We start from the raw sequence: 12,630 nt of genomic DNA on the forward strand, positions 1-12,630 counted from the left end.
TTCTTTTCTATTCTTTTTAATGTTAGTAGTTACATATTATTCCACTGAATAGTTATAACATTAGTTGGGCTCTGATGTATTCATCTCATTTATTTAACACATTTATTTTTTACTGTATGCCAGGAATGGTTCTGGGCATTATAGATCAGTGAAGGAAACAGACAAAATTCCCGTGCTCACTGGGCTTACATTTCATTGTTTTTTGTTTTTCCAAGCAGTGCTGCAGACAAGGATATCTTTGTACAAATGTCATTTTTTGCATGTGGAAGTATATGTGTAAATAAATACTTAGAAATGGAGGGTGCCTGGGTGGCTCAGTCAGTTAAGCGTCTGCCTTCAGCTCAGTTCATGATCCCCGGGTCCTAGGATCAAGCCCTGCGTTGGGCTCCCTGCTTGGCGGGAAGCCTGCTTCTCCCTCTCCTACTCCCCCTGCTTGTGTTCCCTCTCTTGCTGTCTCTCTCTCTGTGTTAAATAAATAAATAAAATCTTTTTAAAAAACCAAGAAATGGCATTACTAGGTCAAAGTGCACATGCATTTTTTAAAATTAATAGTTTTTTTAGTACTTTGAGTTAATAGCAAAATTGGAAAGTAATAGGCATTCCCGCATACCCCCCCTTACTCCTGTTCCAATCAGTTCCCCCATTATTGCTTTAATTTGTTACATTTATTATAATTAGGAATCCAATATTGATACATTATTCTTCTCTAAAGTCTGTAATCTGCATTAGGGTTTACTCCTTGTGTTATGCATTCAGTGGGTTTTGACAAAAGTACGATGACACATATCCATCAGTACAGTATCATACAAAGTAGAATTAAAATCCACTGTGCTCCACCTGTTCCTTCCTTCTACCCCATAAAGCCCTGGAATCTTCCTTCCACCCTGTGGAAGCCCTTGGAAACCACTGAACTTATGTTTTCATAATTTTACCTTTTCCAAAATGTCATATAATTGGATCAGACAGTACATAGCCTTTTTAGATTGGCTTTTTTCACTTAGTAGTATGGATTTAAGGTTTCTCCGTGTATTTTTATGCTTAACAATACATTTCTTTTTAAAGATGAATAATATCCTGCTATCTGGATGTCCCACAGTTACCCATTCACCTTGAAGGACAAGTTTTGGCCTTATGGCTAAAGCCGCTATAAACATTCATGTGCAGGTTTTTTGTGGATATAAGTTTTCAGCTAATTGGGTAAATATCAAGGAGCATGATTTCTGAATAGAATGATAAGAGTATGTTTAGTTTTATAAGAAACTGCTAAACTGTCTTCCCAAGTGGCTGTACCACTTTGCAATCCCACCAGCAGTGAATGAGAATTCTTCACATTTTTGTCAGCATTTGGTGTTAGTGTTTTGGATTTTGGCCATTTGTATAGATGTGTAGTGGCAGCTCTTTTTTTAAATTTGCAGTTTCCTAATGACATATGATGTTGAGCATCTTTTTCTATTCTTATTTATTATCTGTATATCTTTGGTGAAGTATCTGTTCAGATCTTCTGTTCTTAAGTGCTTTTATTGATGAGGCTTTTTTAAAATTTTTAAAAAGATTTTATTTATTTATTTGACACAGAGAGATCACAAGTAGGAAGAGAGGCAGGTGGAGAGAGAGGGGGAAGCAGGCTCCCTGCTGAGCAGAGAGCCCAATGCAAGGCTCCATCCCAGGACCCTGAGACCATGACCTGAGCTGAAGGCAGAGGCTTAACCCAGTGAGCCACCCAGGCGCCCCTATTGATGAGTTTTAAAAGATCTTTGTGTATTTTGGATACCACTTTTTTATCAGATATGTGTTTTGCAGATATTTTTTCTCACTCTGTGGCTTGTGTTTTATTCTCTTTAGCAAATCGGAAGTTAATTTTCATGAAAGCTTACAATTTTTTATTTCATGAATTGTGCTTTTGGTGTCATTACCAAACACAAGGTCACCTAAGGTTTCAACTGTGTTATCTTCTAGGAGTTTTATAGTTTTTCATTTACATTTAGGTCTTTGAGCCTTTTTGAGTTTTTGGTTGGTTGGTTGGTTGATTGGTTTGGTTTTGTTTGGTTTCGTTGCAAGAGAACAGGGGTGGAGGTGGGCAAGGTAGGGGAGGGGGAGGAGGGAGGAGGGATCCTAAGCAGGCTTCCTGTTCTGCAGAGTCTGAAGAGGGGCTGGATCCCATGACCCTGAGATCATGACCAGAGTGGAAATCAGGAGTCAGATGCTGGTTAAGTTGAGCCACCCAGGTGCCCTATTGAGTTAACTTTTGGAAAGGTGTTAGGTCTGTGTCTAGATTCTTTATTTTTTTTCTTTTTTGTTGTTTTGCATGTGTATATCCCCTTGTTTAGCACCATTTGTTGAAAAAACATCCTTTTTTCATTGAATTGCCTTTGCTTCTTTGTCAAAAATCAGTTGACTATATTTGTGTGGGTCAATTTGGGGGCTTTCTGTTCTGTTCTTATTTTTTTATGTGGTTTTTGACTAATAGCACAGTCTTGATTAATGTAACCTTATAGTAAGTCTTAGATTATAGAGAAATAATGAACAGTTAGAATTTGAAGTTAAAAAGCACAATACTGTTTATATTAGCACCCCTCCCCAACAGACTTAAGTATAAATCTAACAAAATATATGCAAGATATTAGGAGAACTGCAAAATTCTGGTCAAAGAAATCAACGAGTACCTAAATGTGTAGAGAGATGATATTCCATGTACATGGATAGGAAGACTCAGTATCGTAAAGATATCAGTTTTTCCCAGCTTGGTTTATATATTTAGCATAATCCCAATCAAAATCTTAGTAAGTTATTTTGTAGATATCAACTGATTCTGAAGTCTGTATGGAAAGGTAAAATAACCAGCATAGAGTGGTAGAGGGAGAAACACACTCCCTGCTGAGCGGGAGCCCAATGTGGGGCTCAATTCCAGGACCCTGAGATCATGACCTGAGCTGAAGGCATATTCTTAACCGACTGAGCCACCCAGGTGCCTGATATTTTTTTCCTTTAATATTTGCTATAATTCTCCAATGGAACCATCTGGATCTAGAATCTTTATATATGGAAAAAAATTTTTTTAATTTTATTTTTAAGAGTTCTACTGACTGAGCCAGCCAGGTGCCCCTGGGAAATATTTCTAAATGTGGATTTCATTTTTTTCAGCTAGTTACAGGACTTTTCAGATATTTTAAATGTTTCATTCCGGTAATAGTTACTAACTGAATTTATTGTTGGAACTTCATCTACCAAAGCTACAACATCTTGAGCTTTTTTGTTTTTATTTTTTTTTTAAGATTTTATTGATTTATTTGACAGAGATCACAAGTAGCCAGAGAGGCAGGTGGGGGGCGGGGGTGTGGAGGGGGTGGAGCAGGCTCCCCGCTGAGCAGGGAGCCCTGATGCAGGGCTCAATCCCAGGACCTTGAGATCATGACCTGAGCTGAAGGCAGAGGCTTAACCCACTGAGCTACCCAGGCGCCCTACATTTTGAGCTTTTTTTTTAAAAAAATATTTTATTTATTTATTTGACAGACAGAGATCACAAGTAGGCAGAGAAGCAGGCAGAGAGAGGGAGGAGGAAGCAGGCTCTCCGCGGAGCAGACAGCCCGATGCGGGGCTCGATCCCAGGACCCTGGGATCATGACCTGAGCCGAAGGCAGAGGCTTTAACCCACTGAGCCACCCAGGCGCCCCTACATTTTGAGTTTTAAATCTTAATGCTGGATGTCACTTTTTTTAACTGTGATAAAGTATACATAACATTGAATTTACCATCTTAACAATTTTTTAGTGTACAGTTCAATGGTATTTAAGTATATTCACACTGTGTGGGACCAATCTCCAGAACTCTTTCCGTCTTGCAGAATTGCAGCTGTACCCACTATGCACTAATTCCCCATTCTCCCTTTTGCCCAGCCTCTGGCAATGATCCTTGTACTTTTTCTCTCTTTGACTACTGTAGGTATTAATAAGTAATATCATACAATGTCCTTTTGTGACGTAACATAACATCTTCAAGTTTCACGTATGTTGTAGAATGTGTCAGAATTTCCTTCCCTTTTTAAGGCTAATGCTCCATTTTATATATATAACACATTTTGTTTATCCATTCACCTGTCAGTGGATACTTAGGTTGCTTCCCTCTTTTGGCTGTTGTGAATGATGGTGCTGTGAGCAATCGTGTGGTATCACGATTATCATCTCAGCACTCTGCTTCAGATTCTTTCGGGTGTGTACCCTGCAGTAGAATTGCTGAATCTCATAGTAATTCTATTTTTAATGTTTTGAGGAACCACAATATTGTTTTCCATTTTATATTTCTACCAACAGAGGACATTTTATATTTTACATACTTTTCTGTGTCAGTAACCTGCATTTCTCTAGTAATTTGTCTATTTCACCAAATTTATTGACAAAATGTTATGCCTTCAGTATCTGTAGTATAGCATATTTTTCACTATAATTACATTAATTATTTTTTTCCTCTTATTTTTTTTTTTAAGATCTATTTATTTGAGAGAGCCAGAGCATGCACTCACATTGGGGGGGCAGGTAGGGAGAGGAAGAATATCTCCAGCAGACTCCCTGCTGAGTATGGAATCCTACAGAGCAGGATCCCTACCACCCTGAGCTCATGACCTGAGCTGAAATCAAGAGTCAGAGGTTTAACTGACTGAGCCACCCAGGCACCCATCCTCCTCTTATAAAAATCAGTGTTGCCTGGAGTTTATCAATTTTATCTTTTCAAATAATTTTCATAATATCAAATTTATACTTTGTTGATCTTTCTTACCGTATTGATCCTTTTATTATGTCATATTTATTGTATTTTGTTCAGTTCTTATCCTTATTGTAGTTTAAATTTATGTTGTTGGGGGCGCCTGGGTGGCTCAGTGGGTTAAGCCGCTGCCTTCGGCTCAGGTCATGATCTCGGGGTCCTGGGATCGAGTCCTGCATCGGGCTATCTGCTCAGCAGGGAGCCTGCTTCCTCCTCCTTCTCTCTCTGCCTGCCTCTCTGCCTACTTGTAATCTCTCTCTGTCAAATAAATAAATAAAATCTTTAAAAAAAAAATTATGTTGTTGGGATGTGGTTGGGGCACCTGGGTGGGCATTCAGTTAAGTTTCAGACTTTTTTTTTTTTAAGATGTTATTTATTTATTAGAGAGTGTGCAAGGGAGGGAGGAGCAGAGGGAAAAGGATATGCAGACTCCATGCTTAATGCAGAGCCCAGCTTGGGGCTCATTCTCACAGCTCTGAGATCATGACCTGAGCTGAAGTCAAGAGTTACAGACTTGACCGACTGAGCTGCCCACAAGTCCCTAAGTGCCAGCTCTTGGTTTCCTCTCAGGTAGTGATCTCAGGGTTGCGGGATCAGCCCTGCTTGGGACTCTGCACTCAGCTTGGAGTTGGCTTGAGATTCTAGCTTGCTCTCCCAACGTCCCTCTCCCCGCACACATACTTCCTCTCTAAAGTAAATAAATCTTTTAAAAAATTAAATTTGCATTGTTGTTGGTCTGGCACTCTTTGGGACTGGTTTGTGCTTACTCATGCTCACTTGGGTTTATGTGACTGCTCTCTCTTCTTTCTACCCCTTCTGAAACAACTTTCCAGAGATACCCAATTTTTTGTTGTTTGTATATCGATTTAAATGAGGAGAGTAATTTGGGGAGAAAAAAATGTTGAGGTGTTAGAAATGATGTCACCTTCCAGCACTATGCTTCAACCATTCTTAGCTGTTCTTAAAATTCTAATATTCTCTGATTGACAACATTATCAAATGCAGCTTATAACAACGTTACTCTTTTTTTCCCCCTCTCCCTGGCAGGACCCGTTGGGGCCCAGCCCCTACTTATGGTGCCCAGAAGACCTGGCTATGGCACCATGGGCAAACCCATTAAATTGCTGGCAAACTGTTTTCAAGTTGAAATCCCAAAGATTGATGTCTACCTCTATGAGGTAGATATTAAACCAGACAAGTGTCCTAGGAGAGTGAACAGGTAAGAATCATGAAGTTGCAGAGATTATTTTGCTGTTAGTATTTGTCTTTGCTTTAGTAATTATGCTTTTCTTTCATATTTAGTAATAGTGATATGATACTGTCTAACAGTTTTACCAGGAACAGGTGGTGATTCGTTTTGAAATTGATTGTACTTCAGTGGTGTGATGTTAGGAAAAATCTACAAATAGCCTTGAAATTTTCTCATTATACCATGAGCTCACATGTTTTCTCTGTGATAATAGAGAAGGTTCAGGTCTTTTTTGTATGCTCTTGAAAGCAGACTAAGCATCTTTTCCATTGCTATCTGGTAACATATCTGTGCTTTCTTTTTTCCTCCTATCTCCACCCCCAGCTTAGTTATCCCTTTAAGATGATGGGATGGTAGCAGTAGTGGGTAGAGCTAGAGATTGTCATGTTGCATGATTTCTGTTCTGATCCTCAACTCCTCTAACTTTCCTTATGCTTATATAGGAATAAGTATATATGATATACAAAGATTTATCAATCTGCTTTCAGTAAGCTGTTTCTCTCACCTTCCCCAAATGTATGTGTGTATATTTGTATGTATGTATGTATGTATGTGTATATAATACATACACATACATACATACATTTGGGGAAGTAAGGGAATATAAACGGAATTTATATTAAGAGTCTTTATTTGGGCGTCTGGGTGGCTCAGTGGGTTAAGCCGCTGCCTTCGGCTCAGGTCATGATCTCAGGGTCCTGGGATCAAGGCCTGCATCGGGCTCTCTGCTCAGCAGGGAGCCTGCTTCCTCCTCTCTCTCTGCCTGCCTCTCTGCCTGCTTGTGATCTCGCTCTGTCAAATAAATAAATAAAATCTTTTAAAAAAAAAAAGAGTCTTCATTTAAGATAGAGGTGGTTCTTGCCTTTAAGAAATTCATAATTTAGGGGTGCCTGCGGGGCTCAGTGAGTTAAGCCTCGGCCTTCAGCTCAGGTCAGATCTCAGGGTCCTGGGATCAAGCTCTGCATTAGGCTCTCTGCTAAGTGGGGAGCTTGTTTCCCCCTCTCTCTCTGCCTGCTTGCTGCTCTGCCTACTTGTGATCTCTGTCTGTCAAATAAATAAATAAAATCTTTAAAAAAAAAAATAATACTGTGGAGTGCAGAATTCTTTCTGAGGTCACCCTCCTACTATAAAATTTCACTCCCTCTGGACTACAAAGTGACACCCCAGATTTTAGTATGGCATTCCCTTCTTAGTTTGGCTCTGATCTGTTTCTTTTTCTATAGTCTGCAGCTCTTACCTGGAATACCTTCTATGCCCTTTTCTATCTGGCAGACTTCCATTATTTTTCAAGACATACCTTTTTTTTTTTTTTTTAAAGACTTTATTTATTTGAGAGAGAGCAAGTGAGCAAGAGAGCCCAAGCAGGGGGAGAGTGGCAGATGGAGAGGGAGCAGCAGGCTCCCCACTCTGCAAGAAGCCCAATGGGGTGCTCAGTCTCAGGACCTGGGACCATAACTTGTGCCAAAGGCAAACACTTAACTGGCTGAGCCACCCAGGTGCCCCTAAGACATTACCTTTTTAACTCTATAGTCAGAGGTAGTTCATTCTTCTGTGACTCTGTAGTATCTGGTGTACACTCCTTTAATAGTATTTTTAGTGTTTTATGAATACTTGTTCCCTCTTCTCCCAGTATAACATCTTCATGAAAAGGAGTACTTTGTACCCCTGATACTAGCTTGATGATTGTCACATAATACTCAATAGAGTGAACGAAAGGTTTATAAAAGTAAAATGAAAGGAGTATGATAGTAGGGGACAGGAAGGAGAACTGGATATTATAAAGGGCTATGTATGGCCAGATAGAGATTTTCAATGCCCTACCCTTCTTCTCTCCTGTGGGTCTCTAGGCTAGTCATTTTTTATTTTTTATTTATTTTTTTAAAGATTTTATTTATTTATTTGACAGAGAGAAATCACAAGTAGACAGAGAGGCAGGCAGAGAGAGAGAGAGAGAGGGAAGCAGGCTCCCTGCTGAGCAGAGAGCCCGATGCAGGACTCGATCCCAGGACTCTGAGATCATGACCTGAGCCAAAGGCAGCGGCTTAACCCACTGAGCCACCGAGGCGCCCCAAGGCTAGTCGTTTTTTAGATTCCTTTCTCTCTCAGCTCTTTCTGCGAACCATCATCCTGTCTTCATGCTGTGCTCTCAAATTCACTTTTTCTTGTTTCTCAAAATTGGAGTGTTCATTGTGTAAATTTGAGGGATAATCCTGACCCTTTTGGGGTTTTTTTCTTGAGATTTTATTCATTTATTTGAGAGAGAGAGAGGAAGACTGGGAGCACACAGGCAAGGAGGGGAGGGGCAGAAGGAGAGGGAGAAATGGACTTGTTGCAAAACAGGGAGCATGACATGGGGGCTCCATCCCAGGACCCCGACATCATGATCTGCGCCGAAGGCAGACACATAACCGATTGAGCCACCCAGGTGCCTTCGACCCTTCTGTTTGATGTTTACATTTTATTTTATTTTATTTTATTTTATTTTATTTTTTTAAGATTTTATTTATTTGACAGGTAGAGATCACAAGTAGGCAGAGAGGCAGGCGGTAGGGGGGTTTGGGGGAGCTGTGGGTGTAAAGCAGTCTCCCTGCTGAGCAGAGAGCCGGATGGGGGGCTCCATCCCAGGACCCTGGGATCATGACCTGAGCCAAAGGCAGAGGCTTTAACCCACTGAGCCACCCAGGCACCCCTGATGTTTACATTTTAAAAAGGCATTTATTGGGGTGTGTGGGTAGTTCAGTCACTTAAACATCTGACTCTTGATACCAGCTCAGGTCTCAATCTCAGAGTCACCAATTCCAGCCCCACGTTGGACTCCATGTGGAAACTACTTTAAAAAAAAAAAAAAAGAAAGAAAGAGGCATTTATTAATCTAAGTAAATCTCTTAGAATAGAATGTCTAAGGCAGATATTTGTCTTTTTTTGATACTTTTTTTTTTTAAGATTTTATTTACTAAAGAGCACAAGTGAAAGGAGGAACAGAGCGGTAGGAGAGGAAGAGAAAAATAATCTCAAGCAGACTCTGCTAAGCATGGAACACGATGTGGGGCTTGATCTCATGACCCGAGCTGGAACCAAGAATCAATGCTTAACTGACTGAGCCGCCCAGGCAACCCTAAGGCAGATATTTCTGAACTGAATTCCTTACTACTGCCTTTCCTCCTTGCCCTGCCCAAAAGAATCACCCCTAATTTTAGCAGTATATAGTAAAGAATTGTTGAAGGTTATTTATTTATTTATTTATTATTAAAGATTTTTATTTATTTATTTGACAGATGGAGATCACAAGTAGGCAGAAAAGCAGGCAGAGAGAGAAGAGGAAGCAGGCTTCCTGCTGAGCAGAGAGTCAGATGCGGGGCTCAATCCCAGGACCCTGAGATCGTGACCTGAGCTGAAGGCAGAGGCTTTAACCCTCTGAGCCACCCAGGCGCCCCTGTTGCATGCAGCATATTTATTAAGTAGGAGAATTATATGATGAAAATGTTAGGAAAACAAAACTGCTTTAAAGACAAAATGGGTTGGAATTGAGAGAATAACAGGAGATGCAGGCTTAGGGCTTACAGATATCAGTGGAGGGTGGAGGGTCTTAGTTTTTCAGAGAAGTTCTGAGGGACTAACACAGTGTCAGTAATATTAAGTAAAAAAAGAAAAAAATTATTTACTAGATTTGTTCCTTCTCCTATCTGACTTTTTGTTTTTGATAGGGATAGGGAGTTACTTGTGTATTATGTAAGTATATCTGAAATTGGTTCATCTGGGTGGCTTAGTTGGTAAAGCATCCAACTCTTGATCTTAGGGTTGTGAGTTCTAGCCCCATTTTAGGTATGGAGCCTACTTTAAAAAAAAATTAAATAGTATTAAGTTTCACATGGAGATGTTCAACATATTGGTTAAATTTGAGAGAAAAATATATGTAATGAATTGGTGTGTACATTCTGGCTTTTAATTTATGATCCTGTTGACTTCCCTAATTATATTTTGTCTTCAGGTTGCTTTGTTGTGTTACATTATTTGCCAGTAGGAGTAAAGGATCTGTAATTTGGATGTTTCCACATGGAAATTTTTTATCTCGTATCTTTGATCAGAGTTTTCATAGGACCTACAGGATTTCTTTGAGACTCCTAAAGGGTCATAAATCAACTTTCTACTTTGTTAGTAATATTGACTTGATTTTATGTCAACATCTGCAAAACTTATTCCCTTTATTCCTTCAAAAGACTAGCTTTTATCTTCACCTTTTGCAGTATGTAACTTACCAGTTAAAATTGTTGCTGGGCTTTTGAAATTGGTTCAGTTGCTATACTTCAATGGCTGGAGTTTGAAAAGTTAGAAGGAATTAGATAGAACTTGACAATTCCTATTCTGTATTAGTTAAACAGTTATAGGTTAAAATGTCCCGGTATTAAAATCAACACGTAGGAGGTTTTTCTTGTCCATATGCCACATGTTCAAATATTTGGTACCACGGCATTAATCATTATAGTAGACTTATGGGTTGTAGCCAAAGAAGTTTCCACTTTAGTCAGAGGAGTTTTCTTGACAAAATACCCAGGAAATGCTTGTGAGTCATTTTTTGAGTCAGCTTCTCTACTTCCGATTTTCTGTCTTGCTTGTTGTCCTTTCCTCACCCCTTTAGGGTATGTGTATATAATGCTTTTTTTGCCAATAAGATTTTGATCGAAAATGATCATTTGGTAAGAGAGCATATTTGTTAGGCAGATTTTAAGTTTTCTAGTTTTTTTTAACAAGTAACTGATCTTGGGGCACCTGGATGGCTCAGTCATTAAGCGTCTGCCTTCAGTTCAGGTCACAGGGTCCTGGAATCGAGCCCCATATCAGGCTCCCTGCCAGACGGGAAGCCTACTTTCCCTCTCCCACTCCTCCTGCTTGTGTTCCTGCTCTTGGTGTCTCCCTCTCTGTCAAATAAATAAACAAAATCTTAAAAAAACAAAAACCAGGCGCCTGGATGGCTCAGTGGGTTAAGCCGCTGCCTTCGGCTCGGGTCATGATCTCAGGGTCTTGGGATCGAGTCCCTCATTGGGCTCTCTGCTCAGCAGGGAGCCTGCTTCCTCCTCTCTCTCTGCCTAGTTGTAATCTCTCTCTGTCAAATAAATAAATAAAATCTTTAAAAAAAAAAAAAACAAAAAACAAAAACCAAGTGGATGATCTTTATAACTAAAAACCAAATATTTTTAGAACTATTATGACCTAGAGTATAAATTCTGTAACTTGAGTTTTTATGCTGGTTTGTCCAACTGCTAAATATGTATGCAGGTAAGCCTCAAATAGGTTGTTAGATACTTATTCAGAATCATTAGGTAGTAACATACATACATAGGGAAAATTATATAAAAGCATTATTTTATGACTGCAAGATCTATTTTAAACATGAGTAGATTTGGAGGAATCTTAAAATAGTATTAAATTCTGTTTGAATTTTTTTGGTTCAGTTTTCTTTTATAAATGAAACATTAATTGTACTGTTATTATTACTACTAGTGTTGTATTGTGATTTGTGATAGAGTGCCAAATATTTGTACATATTGCATACAGTTGTCATGCAATACTGACGATTGAATTTTTGAAGGAAAAAATCTATATTGAATCCATTTTGGCTTTTAAATAGAAATCTCAGATTGGAGTATTGGAAACAACTCCCTTTCTGCTGTTATTAGGAATGTCATTGACACAGTGTTATAAATAGGTAATTTGCCAAGAGAGGGACATACTTTTTTAAAATAACTTCATTTATACAAAATTTACATACTGTATTATTCACTTGTGTAAAGTGTACAGTTCAATGGTTTTTAGTGTATTCAAAGAGATAGCATACAGCCATCACCACAATAAAAGTTTAGAACATTTCATCCTCTGAAAAAGAAACCCCATTATGGGCTTCTAGGTGGGTCAGACTGTTAAGCAGCTGCCTTTGGCTCAGGTAATGATCAATGATCTCAGGGTTCTGGGATCAAGCCTCATGGTGGGCTCTCTGCTCAGTGGGGAGCCTCCTCCTCCATCTTCCTCTGCCCCCCCCCTCATATGTTTGCGCACGCGCTTTCTCTCTCTCTCTCTCTCTCTCTGTCTTTCAAATGAATAAATAAAATCTTTAAAAAGAAAGAAGATGGGACGCCTGGGTGGCTCAGTTGGTGGGACGACTGCCTTCGGCTCAGGGCGTGATCCTGGAGTCCCGGGATCGAGTCCCACATCAGGCTCCCAGCTCCATGGGGAGTCTGCTTCGCTCTCTGACCTTCTCCTCGCTCATGCTCTCTCTCACTGTCTCTCTCTCTCTCAAATAAATAAATAAATAATCTTAAAAAATAAAAAAAATAAAAAAAATAAAAAGAAAGAAGAAAGAGGGGCACCTGGGTGGCTCAGTGGGTTAAAGCCTCTGCCTTCGGCTCAGGTCATGATCCCAGGGTCCTGGGATCGAGCCCCACATCGGGCTCTCTGCTCCGCAGGGAGCCTGCTTCCTCCTTTCTCTCTGCCTGCCTCTCTGCCTACTTGTGATCTCTGTCTGTCAAGTAAATAAATAAAAATCTTTAAAAAAAAAAAAAAGAAAGAAAGAAGAAAGAAACCCCATTACTCCTTAGTAGTCACTCACCATTGTCTTCCCCAGTAGCCCCTGG

The 12,630-nt window shown here is 39.7% G+C and overlaps 1 protein-coding gene across 2 annotated transcripts in view; it reads left to right on the forward strand.

Moving 5' to 3' along the window:
- Positions 1 to 12,630, forward strand: part of AGO3 (argonaute RISC catalytic component 3) — a 129,578-nt gene that overhangs the window by 20,188 nt on the left and 96,760 nt on the right. The window contains exon 2 of one of the 2 annotated variants that reach the window (XM_044237792.1): positions 5,803 to 5,974. In XM_044237792.1, coding sequence (XP_044093727.1) covers positions 5,803 to 5,974 — 172 coding nt within the window. Of the gene's footprint in view, positions 1 to 5,802; positions 5,975 to 12,630 lie in introns of those variants that run through there. The other variant, XM_044237793.1, reaches the window with a different exon arrangement.

This window comes from Neovison vison, chromosome 2 (assembly GCF_020171115.1).
Source record: "Neovison vison isolate M4711 chromosome 2, ASM_NN_V1, whole genome shotgun sequence".
Classification (NCBI taxonomy): Eukaryota; Metazoa; Chordata; class Mammalia; order Carnivora; family Mustelidae; genus Neogale; species Neogale vison.